The sequence below is a fragment of the Rhinichthys klamathensis genome, unplaced genomic scaffold (genome assembly GCF_029890125.1).
Source record: "Rhinichthys klamathensis goyatoka isolate OS25496 unplaced genomic scaffold, OSU_Roscu_1.1 h1tg000206l_1, whole genome shotgun sequence".
Taxonomy (NCBI): Eukaryota; Metazoa; Chordata; class Actinopteri; order Cypriniformes; family Leuciscidae; genus Rhinichthys; species Rhinichthys klamathensis.
This window is the reverse complement of record NW_026606731.1, coordinates 566,814-580,389: the sequence shown is the minus strand read 5'-3', so window position 1 is coordinate 580,389 and position 13,576 is coordinate 566,814. Positions and strand designations below refer to the sequence as shown.

General features: G+C 39.9%; 2 protein-coding genes across 3 annotated transcripts in view; one reads left to right on the top strand and one right to left on the bottom strand.

The window, feature by feature from the left end:
- The window catches only part of LOC130096808 (alpha-2-macroglobulin-like), a 45,006-nt gene that overhangs the window by 16,771 nt on the left and 14,659 nt on the right, over positions 1 to 13,576 (top strand). Inside the window, exons 2-3 of the mRNA XM_056263493.1 lie at positions 12,637 to 12,817; positions 12,924 to 13,080. Coding sequence (XP_056119468.1) covers positions 12,637 to 12,817; positions 12,924 to 13,080 — 338 coding nt within the window. The remainder of the gene's footprint in view (positions 1 to 12,636; positions 12,818 to 12,923; positions 13,081 to 13,576) is intronic.
- Positions 6,926 to 8,376, bottom strand: LOC130096694 (zinc finger BED domain-containing protein 4-like). Of its 2 annotated transcripts, none has more exons than XM_056263315.1 (2): positions 7,569 to 8,376; positions 6,926 to 7,444 (listed from the first exon to the last, which is right to left on the bottom strand). In XM_056263315.1, the coding sequence occupies exons 1-2, from the start codon at positions 8,073 to 8,075 to the stop codon at positions 7,037 to 7,039; spliced, it is 915 nt and encodes a 304-aa protein (XP_056119290.1). In that variant the 5' UTR covers positions 8,076 to 8,376; the 3' UTR covers positions 6,926 to 7,036. The 2 variants fall into 2 exon arrangements, with proteins under 2 accessions (XP_056119290.1, XP_056119291.1); XM_056263316.1 differs by having other exon boundaries at positions 7,587 to 8,376.

The following is a 13,576-nucleotide window of genomic DNA, read 5'->3' as shown; positions in this document are numbered from 1 at the left end:
GCTTCTGGAAGAACATCACATTATTGCTTCTGGAAGAACATCACATTTTTGCTTCTGGAAGAACATCACATTATTGCTTCTGGAAGAACATCACATTATTGCTTCCTAAGCAAAAGCATTGCGGAAGGCATCAGTGATCCAATCTAACCCCCCATCCTGTTGGTTTGTTCTTTGCCTGTTCATCCTGCCACAGATCATCCCGCACCTCTGTCATATCGTCCAGTATTTTGAGATGGAACTCCCATCCTCATCATAAGCTGGAATGAAAGTACAACATTCTTTTCCAAGTTTAACACAAACTCCCCTTCCTCCGCAAGAGTTCTAAAACCAATTGGGTGTCGTTTGCAAATTGGAATAATTCATAATGGATTCTATTAATCCAGTTCATTTAGTCAGTTACAGCATTATGGATAAGGAAAACCTTCCAAAACTGAGATGTTTTGGCAATTACACGGCTTTCCTCATAACAAATTTAACCCATAGTGATTTCTTTCAGTGTCAGATGAGTAGTCACGATGAACAGGCAAACTTCCCTTCTCTTTCTACCCTGGTCACATCCTGGAGGAAATTCAAACAGAAACAGCAATATGATCAAAAACATCACTTATGAATATAAAAACACACATGCTGCACTTGAACACTCAGTTAGACCACATTTGCTCCCAGGTGTGCTGGTCGTCGCGTTGTTGTTGGCGTTTGGGGTTGCTTAGGGCTGGTTCCTGGTTGGTGTAGTTTAAAGGTGAGATGCTTGCACAGAGGTGTCACCGCACCCCAGATAGGACCTTGTTTGTGGAGTGAGCCATTTCCTGGCTGCTTTGACCTGTTAAGGGAGACCTTAACTATTTTTGTTAGTGACAACATGTATTAACATAATCTGCTTGTCTGGCCGGTCGTCCTTTTTTGATGAGACCTGTGAAGTTTAATGTTAAACAGTAACAAGACAATATTTAATACATTTGGAACAGAATAAGTTCTGTTCGACAGGATCCATCATGACATCCTGTAAAAGGAAGAAGGTTAAATGTGGGGTGGACAGGGCAAGCTTTCTTGCTCTCTGCCTTCCCAAAGTTATACGCTGCGCAGGTGTGACACTGTTTCTTTCTGCCACAACAATAACCCATCTCAGGATAGTTAGCCAAAATCATCAATGGCCATTATTTTATTGGGCATAATTTACTCTGTGGTCATCAGCAAAAAATATCCTGTATCTTCAAAAAAAACATTGTAAGGGGTTAATATTTCAGTCAATCATTTCTCAATACAGTCACAGGACGTTTGGTCCATTTTCAAAGTTCCATTGACCAAGGTTACATCGAGTCATAAGTTTCTTAGATGGTTAGATCATATCGAAAGTTCGTCTGAAGGCTACATCCTAAATAAAAGGAAGTAAGATTTACTTTGTTCTATTGTTGGATCTAGAATGGAAAGTTAGTCACCATCAGACATGAAAATGGGAAGTAAAGTCTACCATAAGATAGAAATATAAAATCAGAGTTTTATGGTTAGCACCATAATTAATCTTATCTATTAAAATTTCCATTTATTCACATTCACACACTTTCTCACACACACACCTCTCTGGCCAGAGAATCATACCTTTTTGTCTGCCATAGCAGTTTATGAACTGAATGAGGAACATATATTTTATTAGGAGTGGAATACCACCAAATCCGAACGGTAACAACTTTTACGACAGAAGCTACTGAACGTAGAAACACTGTGGCATTCCCCTTGCGACAGTGTCTAAACGTTAGGATATTAATTCTCAATTGTCCGATTCAGTCACAATGTGTTTCAGTTTAACACAGTGAACGTAAACCTAACTTTTCAAAATCAAATAGATTAAACACTTCAAAATAATTGTATAGACCTACGGTTGCAGTTGAGAGATTCAGCTTCAATCCCTCAAATGCAATTTGTCATTAATTACACAATTTCAATTTTTCAAACCTTTTTGTTGTTGCTCCTAAGCTATTTAAAAGAAGATTTGGAAATCTTCACACAATTTTCAATCTTTGGACAAAAATAAAACATTTCCATCTCGTACCCCTGGTGATGACAGCATGTGATTTCAAAAGTTTAAAATTTTAGATTCATTATTCTTATTGAATCCAGAGAATTACCTTTAAATGAAATGGAGTGACCAATATTGTTGCTTTTCTAGCCATGTCTTTTTAGACACCTTATGCCCTATATTTCCCTTTCCAGATAATTCTGCATAGTCAATAACCTATTCATACTTTTACCACTAGTTGGTTAGTGTAATAACCCTCACTATGCCAAATCCAGCCCCAGTGTTTTAACTGATTGGTGAGTCAATCTCCCACTTCTGCTATTGCTATTGAACTTACTGTAGTAGGGCAGCTGGACTGGTCCTATTGGAAGCAGATTCAAAGTGTTAGTTTAAGAAATATGAAGAATTGCTGAAACCAGTGGATAATCAAAAACAATAATCAAGTTAATATGATAATTAACTAAATTTGAAACGTTCTCTGTAGTGATCATTGAAAATTCAGCAACTGGCCCACAAGTGAGGGGATGGAGGTCTTTCTTTTCTGTGTGGATTGTCGTTCAGTTGACTTGTTGGGCTGATACGTTTGATCATCAGGCTGCGATGGCACTCTCGGTCTGGCTTTTGATTCACCCTGGCACAAAATTCCATAATGTATGGCAAAATTGTCTTTAGGAAAAGTCTCAAATGAATTGTCACCTCAAGTGAACTGTCTTGAGTTGACCCCTCAGAAGGGTCCACTTCCTCTTTCAGGAGCTGGGGAGCTGAGGGCACCACTTCCTCTTTCTCTCTCCACAGTCATCCAACTGTTCAAGGCTGGTGTCTGAAATTCTTGAACACTCAGAGAACCGCAAAACTCAAATTAAACTTATAGTTTAATAACTAAAAATCTCATCTGGTTATCAAGACAGCAGTTCCTCATTTTATCAAAAAGCGTACTTCATTGCGGGAAAAAGCAAGCGTTTCTTCGTTGCAAAGACGCAGGAAAAAAGCAAGAAAACTACTCTTCAGAATACAGTGTATATTGTAAAGAGAATTTCTTTTGTCTTTTCTTCTTTCTTTTTCTTCAAGAAACCAAAATAAAATGACTATATGATGCCTGTTATGTGCTTGTTCAAATCACAATTTATATTTAAATTGGTCACCCAAGCTCATTCTCATATAATGCTCAATGCACAAAAATTCTCTTAGTTAAACATAAACCATTTGCTCTTAGAATCTCTGCAATGGATCAATTTTTTTCAAGTTCTTTCACACTGTCTCCCAGGGATAACGGGATACAAATTCTAAACACCTTCAGATAGAAAGTATAATATTTAAACACGTGTTCTTAATATCTTATTATTTATTTATTACTTTAAGAGCACCTAATTGCTCAGTATACTTTATCTCATCCACATAAATAAATCAAAGTTTAACTCACAAAAGTTTCTTTATGATTCAAAATTTCCTAATTATCTCAGAATGTTTCACGGGTGCATATTCCTATTATTATGATTTATAACTTTAACAATTTCTGTAATTTTTTCAAAATGTAAAAATTCATAAATGTTAACAATATTGATCCATGTATCTTGTCTCAACTCTTTCAACTGTATCTTTATATTCTCTCAGAATTAAACCTTTATTCAAACAAAACTTCAAACAAAAAGCAAATTGCAGCTCTACAGCATCTCGGGGCATTTTTCCCTCCCGGATCTGATTTCCAGCATGACAAAGTTGCTCTCTTTGGAAGTTTTATTGACACAACAAATACAATACTCAACAAATACCAATTTGGTTGAATTTAACCATAATCATTGCTCATTGCCCTTAATAGACAAGGTAAAAACTTTTTTTTTTTAAATGTGATCACCAATTTCCTTCAAATATTTTTTCTATCTGACCACTTAATCTCAATTCTATATGTCGTCGTACATATGTAGCCTATATATTGTTAAATAGGTAAATTTAGTTGACTTTCGTCTTCTCCATAGGATAATGGGATACACCGTTTAAACCTGGGCTCAGCCAGTTTTTTCTCTTCTCTTCTCTTTTTTTTTTTCAACAGATCTGGAACATTTTAATTTCAAAACACGTTCCAAAATCTTATCTTAAAAAAAAATAAAAAAAAATTAATACGCACAAAAAATGTTTTACTTTACACATCAAAAGGAAAACAAAAACTGAAGTCTGTATATCCTACCTTCCTAAGTTCTTTTTTCTCTGCCCGTCCAGGATGGTCCCTCCGTCGGTGTAGGATCTGCTGCAAATTTGGCAGAAATTAAATCAAAATAATGAGAGATACAAGTTCCTTTTTTCAGAACCTATATCTTGTCCGCTCTTCCGGAACGTCCTTCTCGCCGATGGAGGGACCAGTCCTTGGGCTCCTGTGGCTCGCCAAATTGTGATGGATTTTCTTTTCTAATGCTAACCTATAATCTGACTATCCGCTTTTCCTAAAATGCTCACTCTGTAAAACTCCAGCTCCCTTTGTCTACAATCGACAACCGCTGAGTTTTTCTTCTAATCCTACCCTACTCAAGCTCTCTACGTCCACAGTCGACGTCTTAGCTTCGAGTTTTCTAAACTACCCTACTCAAGCTCTCTACGTCCACAGTCGACGTCTTAGCTTCGAGTTTTCTAAACTACCCTACTCAAGCTCTCTACGTCCACAGTCGACGTCTTAGCTTCGAGTTTTTCCTTTCCCTAACAACTCCTTTGCTGCGCAGCTTAAATGACAGACAGACTTCAGTAGATGTCCCTTGAATGCTCTTTATTACGGCCAGGAGTTCTCGAGCATTTCTCAGAGAATCTCCCAAGAATAAATAAGGCCGGAGGATCTCAGACAATTTCCATTGAGAATCCCACCGAAAACACGGAAACAACAGTTTTTATACAAACGGGAGGTATGGCATAATGACATTAATTTGATTGGTTATTCATTTACAGTCTCTTCTGTTACTGGGTAGAGAAGAATATGTTTTGACGATTACTTCATTGATCACAAGTTCTAACTTAGTCATCTGTCTAGTTTCATTTCCCATATTTGTTATTTATACACACAGTCAGGGGTTCGACACACACACATTCATGTAAAATACAGAAAGTCTTAGAACATGGTTTTTAGAGATTTAGCAGGTTAAACAAGGTCAAATATTAAAACATGGTTTTCTTAATATTCAGTTCAAATTTTCCACCACAATAGTATGCAGACATGCTCCAGCTTGACCTGCTGCCGTATAAGCTTTGCCCACTAACACCGAAGTGGCTTTGAGCGGTCTAGTGGGCAAAGCCGAGGCTTTCAGAGACGATGCGGGACCAGGGGAAAGATAACTGGCTAAATTCTCTTCCGCCTGGGGCATCGCCTCATAACCATACTCTTTCAGCCCTCTTATTCTCGAATAAGTGTTAACTTGAGGGCTGAAAAGACGTGATGAGTAAGGTTTATTCCACGATTTAGATATTTCATTGTGCAAATCAGGAAAAAATGGAAGCCCTCGTGGTGGAGATAATGTGGTGGAAGATAAAAAGCGCTCATCTAATTTGCTTTTAGGACGAGCGCCCTTCTTCTCAGATGGCCATTCAATATTTAATTTCTCTACAGCCCGCGACATAACATCCACCAGCTCATCATATGCTGGGGAAATAAATAGTGAATCTCTTTCCCCCATGTGTGTGCTTTCACTCTCCAAACTCATCGCATCAACCTCCTCGGAGGAAGAGCAATAAAGTAATGGAGGGCTCTCTCCCCGGGCGGAAGAAACCGCAGAGCGTGCTTCCGACACCGGGGGGAGAGCATTGGATCTCTCGGGTAAGGAAGGAGAAAGAGCCCTCGGACCCGTCTCCAACCCCTCCGAAAGTTCCTTTTGCGATCCCCAGGAATGCAATCTCCGCGCTGCCTCAGCAGACGCGGGTCCTGATCCCTGCGGATCGCGAGCCTGCCCACTCTCTTTATCAAAGAGTGACAGGCGAGAGCGGAGCATGCGAAGCGGTAACATCTCACAATGCTGGCACTCAGCCCCCTCGAAGGCTGAGACCGCATGCTCCACTCCCAAACAAACGACACAAAGCTCGTGTGTGTCCCCACCCGTTAAATAACGCGGGCAGGGAGAAGCACACTGTTTGTACACTTGTTTAGTTTCCATCCTTTTCCGCAACAGACAACAGTAAATAGACAGAGACAAAATGACACAGATCGCTTGCTGAGACACAGAAGCAAATGCCGCGTTTCACCGGGAGAGCCTTTATCCCTTCCTGGTCATGACGTCACCCGCCTGTGACGCTCATTCTTTCCATTGGACTAGTTGACATTGATGCTCAGACGCATGCACGCTGGGGGCGTTCCCAAAGCGTCAAGTGACGCATCGAGAGTTCCCTCGAAAGGGAACTGTAGTCTACAGGTGCTGCTGCTCATTTCCCCCTGAACATATCATGTTAACAACAACAACACTTTAGAAAACGTACTTCCTTTGTGGATCCTCTTGATCTGCTTTCTCCATGTGTCTTTGACTAATCTCATTGTCTCAGTCTCACGCACGCTGCACGCGAGTTAACCATGTTCGACACATTTAACTGGTAGGGGTGTAACGGTACACAAAAATCACGGTTCGGTACGTACCTCGGTTTTAAAGTCACGGTTCGGTTATTTTTCGGTACAGTAAGGGAAAGAAATGCAAACATTAAACTGCTGGTTGTTTAGTTAACTATAAACTTTATTTTAACAATTTGTTTACACTTTTTTAACAATTTGTTTAAACTTTTTTAAACACACTTTTTATTAAATATAATAAATAAAATATATATAAAACAAAAAAAGAATAAGAAATAAAATATTGCTGCAAAATTCTCCACTAAATAAAATCCTCTCAAACTAATATCACATAATAAAATAAAAATAAATAAAAAAAAATAACTATGGATAACAGTGGAGCATTACCAATCCCAGCTTTTAGGCCTGCTCATATGAAAAAAAATATATATATATAAATTTTACAAAGTGTAAAGTGCAGCATCAACAGTTTCAGTTTTTAGACCTGCTCAGATTCATTCAACTTTCATGTTTTTTGTCAAAAAAATTAACTTGTCCACATTGTCTGCAGAAAGGGAAGATCTACTGGCAGTTACAATGTCTCCAGCTGTAGAAAATACCCTCTCGCTAGGGACTGAGGTAGCAGGTACAGCAAGGTAGTGCTTTGCTAACTTGGCAATATGAGGATATGTGGGCTCATTGGTCCTCCACCATTCAAGTGGGTTGGAATCCAGTGAAATGCAGTCCACAGACTTGTATAAGGTAACCTCTTCCTTCACTAGCTGCAAAGTAGGCTTGTTTCCCACCTGAGTCTTGAAGAGTTCACCAAACAGTTCAGCCATGGCTGACTTCTTGACAGGAGGAGATGATGCCTCTGAGTGTCCTGTCACTGGAGATGAACTAACTGCTGTGGCCTCCTCACTCTGCAAAATAAAATGACAAAACTAACTTTAATAAATTACTACTATTGGCACTGTAGCAGCAAAGTATTTCAAATTATACAATGTCAATGAAGATATTTTACACACAAGCAAATTAACACAATACCTGTTCTTCCATGGTTACAATTTCTGTGATGAGGTTGTTGTAGATTCTGTCACGACAGGCATCATCCACATGAGGAAGGGCCTTGAACCTCGGATCAAGAGCTGTGCATTTGTGGAGGAAGTCATGACAAGCAGAGTATCTGTTCTTCAGGTTTTCTGTGATGGCAGCCTTGATTTCTCTCACAGTTGGACTGTCTTCCTCATTGGGTGCCATAGAGTTGAGGACTGTGGTTTTTAGGGGGAGGATCATTGATACTGAAGGTGTGGATTCAGTGCTCATCAGTGTTGTGATGGTTTTTAGTGGTTTAAGAACCTCAAGTACCTCCTCTGCCATTTTCACATCCTGGTCAGACAACGTGCTTATTTCTTTATTCTTCTTGAGGGCCTTTTCTGTCAGTGCAGAGTACACAGCTGCTTGCTGTTCAAGGTACCTCTCAAGCATATCATAACTGGAGTTCCAGCGGGTGGTGACATCATGAATAAGGGTGTGTTTTGGAATATTAAGCATTTCCTGTTTGCTCTCCAATATATGTGCTGCTGTTGGGCTACGGTGAAAAAAAGACACAACCCTTCTGACTCTACCTAGCACTCTGGACACCTGGTTGAGACCTGTTGCTTTCTGTGATGCTAAATTAATTGTGTGTGCAAAACATCCAATTTGAGGGCCCAGTCCAGCTTCACTGACTGCATTGACAATATTCCTTGCATTGTCTGTTGTGACAGGAATTGTAGTTCCTGGCCTCTCCAACTTCCACTCAAACACTGTCTCCTTAAGTCCCTCTGCCAGATTTGTGCTTGTGTGTTGTTCATAAATGGGGTTGGTTTGCAGAACATGGCTTACCATGTTCCACTCTGGAGTAATGTGATGGGCAGTCACTGTTAAGTAGCTCTCAGTAGCTCTAGATGTCCATCCATCAGTTGTGAGTGCTACAGCAGATGCCTTGGACAGCTCGTGGACAACAGTAGTTTTAACCTGTTCATAAAGGGCGGGTATAACTTTTTGGCTGAAATGTGGACGAGATGGAATTTCATACCTGGGCTCAGTCACCTTCATCATGTGCTTAAAACCAGTGTTCTCCACAACCGAGTATGGGCGTAGATCAGCTGCTATGAAAACACCAATTGCATTTGTTATTGCTTTAGCCCGATCGGAATTACCAGCAAAGGTCTGTTTAAATGCCAACGGGAGCTGCGTTTGAACTATGCTCGTTTTTTTCCTCGTAGTAGTGATGTTCACATTCGCGTGATGCCTTTTCAAGTGCGTTAACAAGTTTGATGTGTTTCCAGCTACATACCCGATCGTTACTGAGCAATGTCGGCACACTGCTTTCGTCTTATCGACTAGTCTTTGTCCGTCTACGTATTTCACTGGGAAACCGAAGTGTTCCCAGACAGGAGACTTTAATGATATGGGTGGTTCTTCAAGCTCTGGCTTGTCTGCATTGGCCATGACGCTAGCGAGAGGCTGGGCTAAAGCGTGCCGTGTATGATCCGCAAGTGCAGCGCGGAGACATCCGACACTTAATATGTCCGTGTGGAAACTCAGATTTGACGGAAGTTCAAAATTGCATGCGCACCGAACCGAAAGTCCTGTACCGAAACGGTCCGGTACGAATACACGTACCGTTATACCCCTATTAACTGGGAGTGGGGCCGTCCACACTGTTTTATCCATTGTATGGACCGCACACGTTGTGTTTTCGGCTTTTGAAACGGAAAGAACAGAACTCCTTCAGACAATCTCTCGGGGTATCTAGTGTCCGATTTACAAACGCCGTGGGCGCACCGCTTCACCATCTTGCTTGGAGTCAATGTTTGACGGACATGCTCACATAGTAACGGTTGCTATGATGTGTGATTGGACAATAGCCGTTTTGGGGGAGGGGCCTGCGAACGGTCAATTAGACCAAAGGTTCATTTTGCGCCGGAGTTCTCCTTTAAGTAGCACCAAATCATTGCTGGTCTAGAACAGAGCCAAGTAAGAACCGCTTGCGTCAGGGGCTGGGGGCGGGGTTACCGTGACCAACAAGACGAATATAAACTTGTGACCGCCATTTTTAAATAGCAGCTAGTCGAGCTAATAGCAGCTTGATTATAATATCCGTCTATGTAAGTTACGGCGAGCTGCACAAACGCGTTGGATTCCGATGTATTTTTGCAAAACCATGAGCATCCATAGTAACGCAACGTCCGTTATTGTTTATGGCTTGTTCGAGATGCATCGGAGCGGCACGGACCGATCGGAGCTGCGGGAGTGTTTGGAGATCATACGACTCCTTGTGCTTTTGGATCGCTTTCGCAGTGCTTTGATGTCATGCGGCGATCGATCTGCGAGAAGCCGATACACCTCGAACAAGCCTGGCGTATTTGTGTTTGGCGCTACCGCACTAGCGTTGCTGGGCAACATGAGACGTATGCAGTGACGTAAGATCTGGCTCTGTTGTGGCTCTCTAGCCGGTGGAAAGGCAAACCGGTTCTTAGTAAGCTTGTCAGTAGAACCAACTCCGAACCAGCTCTGGCTCTGGCTCCGAACCAGCACCCGGTTCTTGTTGGTGGAAAAGGGGTAGCCTACTAGAGCTTTAACTCCATACTCCAAACTCGGCTCGGACACTCAACTGTTCTGACTCGAGGTGCTATATCTTTTCTATTCTAACTGATCGGACTTACGGTTTTCCTAAAAATGACGATCAAAACTCGGAGAAAAACATTTGAAAATCCCATTGACTTAACATAGACCAACGCTACTTTTGCGTCATCGAAGGGTAACGCCCCCTTTTGGGGGAAAACAAACGGATTCCCCTGAGAACAGAACTCGCTCTAGAGCTGCTAAGTTTCTTGATAGCAAAAATGGCACAAACTTAAAGAAGCTACTGGATACGGGGTTACAGAGGTGTCCCTTTGAAATGGTCGAAAACTGGACTAATGACCCCACGCAGTGGCCAATATATGGACTATTCAGACATCTAACGTTACCACCATCTCGTGGAATCACCAAGTAAGTAACGTTAGCCTATTTTTTTTGTCATTAACACACTCACAGTATGACAAACTAGACGATGAGGCCATGTCACTTGTATCATATTTAACTTGATTTAAGCTATTGACATAGTTTTGTTGTCGACTAGCTATACTAACGTTAGTTAGAAAGACAGAGCTGCTAGCAGCTAACGTTATGTGATTAACGTTAGCTCTCACTAGGCACGCTACCTTGGCTGTGTGGCAGGCTAGGACTAAAGTGGACTTGGCTGGTTTCTGCTTGTGTCTAGAAAGTGCTTTAGGCCTATATGACTTTTCGACGAGCACTGCTCTGGGCTACATGAAACAACACGAACGGCAGTGGATCAAGCCTTCTAGGCTATATAGGATAGCGTAATGTCACAACATCCAATTTGATAGCCCCGTACATACATACATTGGTCCTATACATATTTTGCCGTACACTGTAAACCTTTTTACAACTTTCAAAGTCCTAGCACTTTCTAGACACAAAGTAGAAACCAGCCAAGTCCACTTTAGTCCTAGCCTACCACTATTTCAACAGTATAGTATAGCTAGTCGACAACAAAACTATGTCAATAGTTTAAATCAAGTTAAATATGATCCAAGTGACATGGCCTCATCGTCTAGTTTGTCATACTGTGAGTGTGTTAATGACAAAAAAAAATAGTCTAACGTTACTTACTTGGTGATTCCACGAGATAGTGGTAACGTTAGATGTCTGAATTGTCCATTTTTGGCCACTGCGTGGGGTCATTAATCCAGTTTTCGACTATTTCAAAGGGACACCTCTGTAACCCCGTATCCAGTAGCTTATTTAAATACCGCTCACGGTCCTCGGCCGGCAAAGAGAGTGTGTATGTTTGTGCCATTTAAGAAACTTAGCAGCTCTAGAGCGAGTTCTGTTCTCAGGGGAATCCGTTTGTTTTCCCCCAAAAAGGGGCGTTACCCTTCGATGACGCAAAAGTAGCGTTGGTCTATTGCGGAATGTTCAGATTTTCAAACTCCCCAACTGCCAAAAATTCAAATCTAAACACCTATCTCTTTCTAACTCTCTCTTTCTATCTATCTTTTTCTATCTATCTATCTATCTATCTATCTATCTATCTATCTATCTATCTATCTATCTATCTATCTATCTATCTATCTATCTCTTTCTAATTATCTATCTATCTATCTCTTTCTAACTATCTATCTATCTCTTTCTAACTATCTATCTATCTCTTTCTAACTATCTATCTATCTCTTTCTAACTATCTATCTATCTCTTTTTAACTATCTATCTATCTCTTTCTAACTAATCTTTTTATTCTTTCTAACTAATCTTTTTATTCTTTCTAACTAATCTTTTTATTCTTTCTAACTAATCTTTTTATTCTTTCTAACTAATCTTTCTTTCTAACTAATCTATCTTTCTTTCTAACTAATCTATCTTTCTTTCTAACTAATCTATCTTTCCTTCTAACGAATCTATCTTTCTTTCTAACTAATCTATCTTTCTTTCTAACTAATCTTTCTTTCTAACTAATCTTTCTTTCTTTCTAACTAATCTATCTTTCTTTCTTTCTAACTAATCTATCTTTCTTTCTTTCTAACTAATCTTTCTTTCTATATTTCTTTCTTTCTTTTCTACTTTTAAACTTCTTCAATCTTTTGGGCCAAATTTTCACAAGCCAACTTAAAGTTTGTCTCGACAAACTTTTTCTCGTTGTTGTTAATGTCGTTGTGTAAGATAAGTCTTGATGATTGAATTTTTTATTGATTGAACTGATCTGTGTTGCACAGTTAGGTAGAGGTTTGCTGTTTGAAAGACAACTTACGGCATGTTTATAACATTATTCATAATTAATGACAGTGTATTTTCAAGAGCAATATAGTTCTGAATAAACATAGAATTAATTCACCATTCACTTCATTACACAGTTTGCTCTTGTATTCTCCACTTCTCAAATAGGACTAATTGATCGATAGCAAATTTACTTGATTTATTTTAACCCCCAGTTTAATTTTTTTGTGTTTCTTATTGTATCTAACCACTCATGCAATATTCTATGATCATTATATTTCAACAGATCTTTCATGGTGACGTTTCCTGCAGTGATCGCTTCTGGATCTGAGGCCAAACTCTGTGCAAGTCTTCTCAAGCCCAATGAAAGCCTTGTCATGAATATTCATCTGGTTCATGGTAACCAGAGCACTTTACTGCTGCAGGAGAAAGCTGAGGAAGAGTTTCACCGCTGCTTTAACTTCAAGGTGTGCCATCAAAACATACACATGATTATTATCAAATTTATTTCACCATATCGCATCTAGTTTTTGTGATGGCAGGTTGTAAATACAGTATATTATTTCTCATCAGGCTCCTCTGGTCGAAGCAGAATCAGTGCAGAAAATGAAGGTCGAACTACTGGGAAAAACTTTCAAGATGACTGAAGAGAGAAAAGTCATGTTCAAGCCTTACTATCCTCTGACCTTTATCCAGACTGATAAACCTATCTATATTCCAGGACAGACAGGTGAGCTTTGAATGTCTCAAAGGCTCAGTAAATAATGCTGGTGTCACTGATATCTAAACCCTGATCCCAGCTGATGTAACACATACATTAAGTAACGCACGTTATAATCATGCAATGAGCTGATGATCAAAAATTACAAATGTTGTACAAACCGACAGATGGTAAAAGAGCATTAAGTAAACAGTTCAATGGATTTACAAACCTGTAAACAGAAAAGATGAGCAGAAGAAAAGTTAAGGAAAGAAGATAAGGATCAGTAGCTTTGAAATCTAACAGCTTTGGAAACACAAGAATAATAGTCATCTATTGTGTGTTCAAACAATCCCCTCAGATTCAAGCATGTATTTTGTAATGTAACATGTAATTACAAACATGTAATTACAGTATCTATATGACTTTATATGAAATCTAGAGATACTGTAGATCAGGGGTGTTCTTGGAGAGCCACTGCAGAGTTTAGCGTTAACCTTAATTAAATGTCAGTATCAGGTATCCA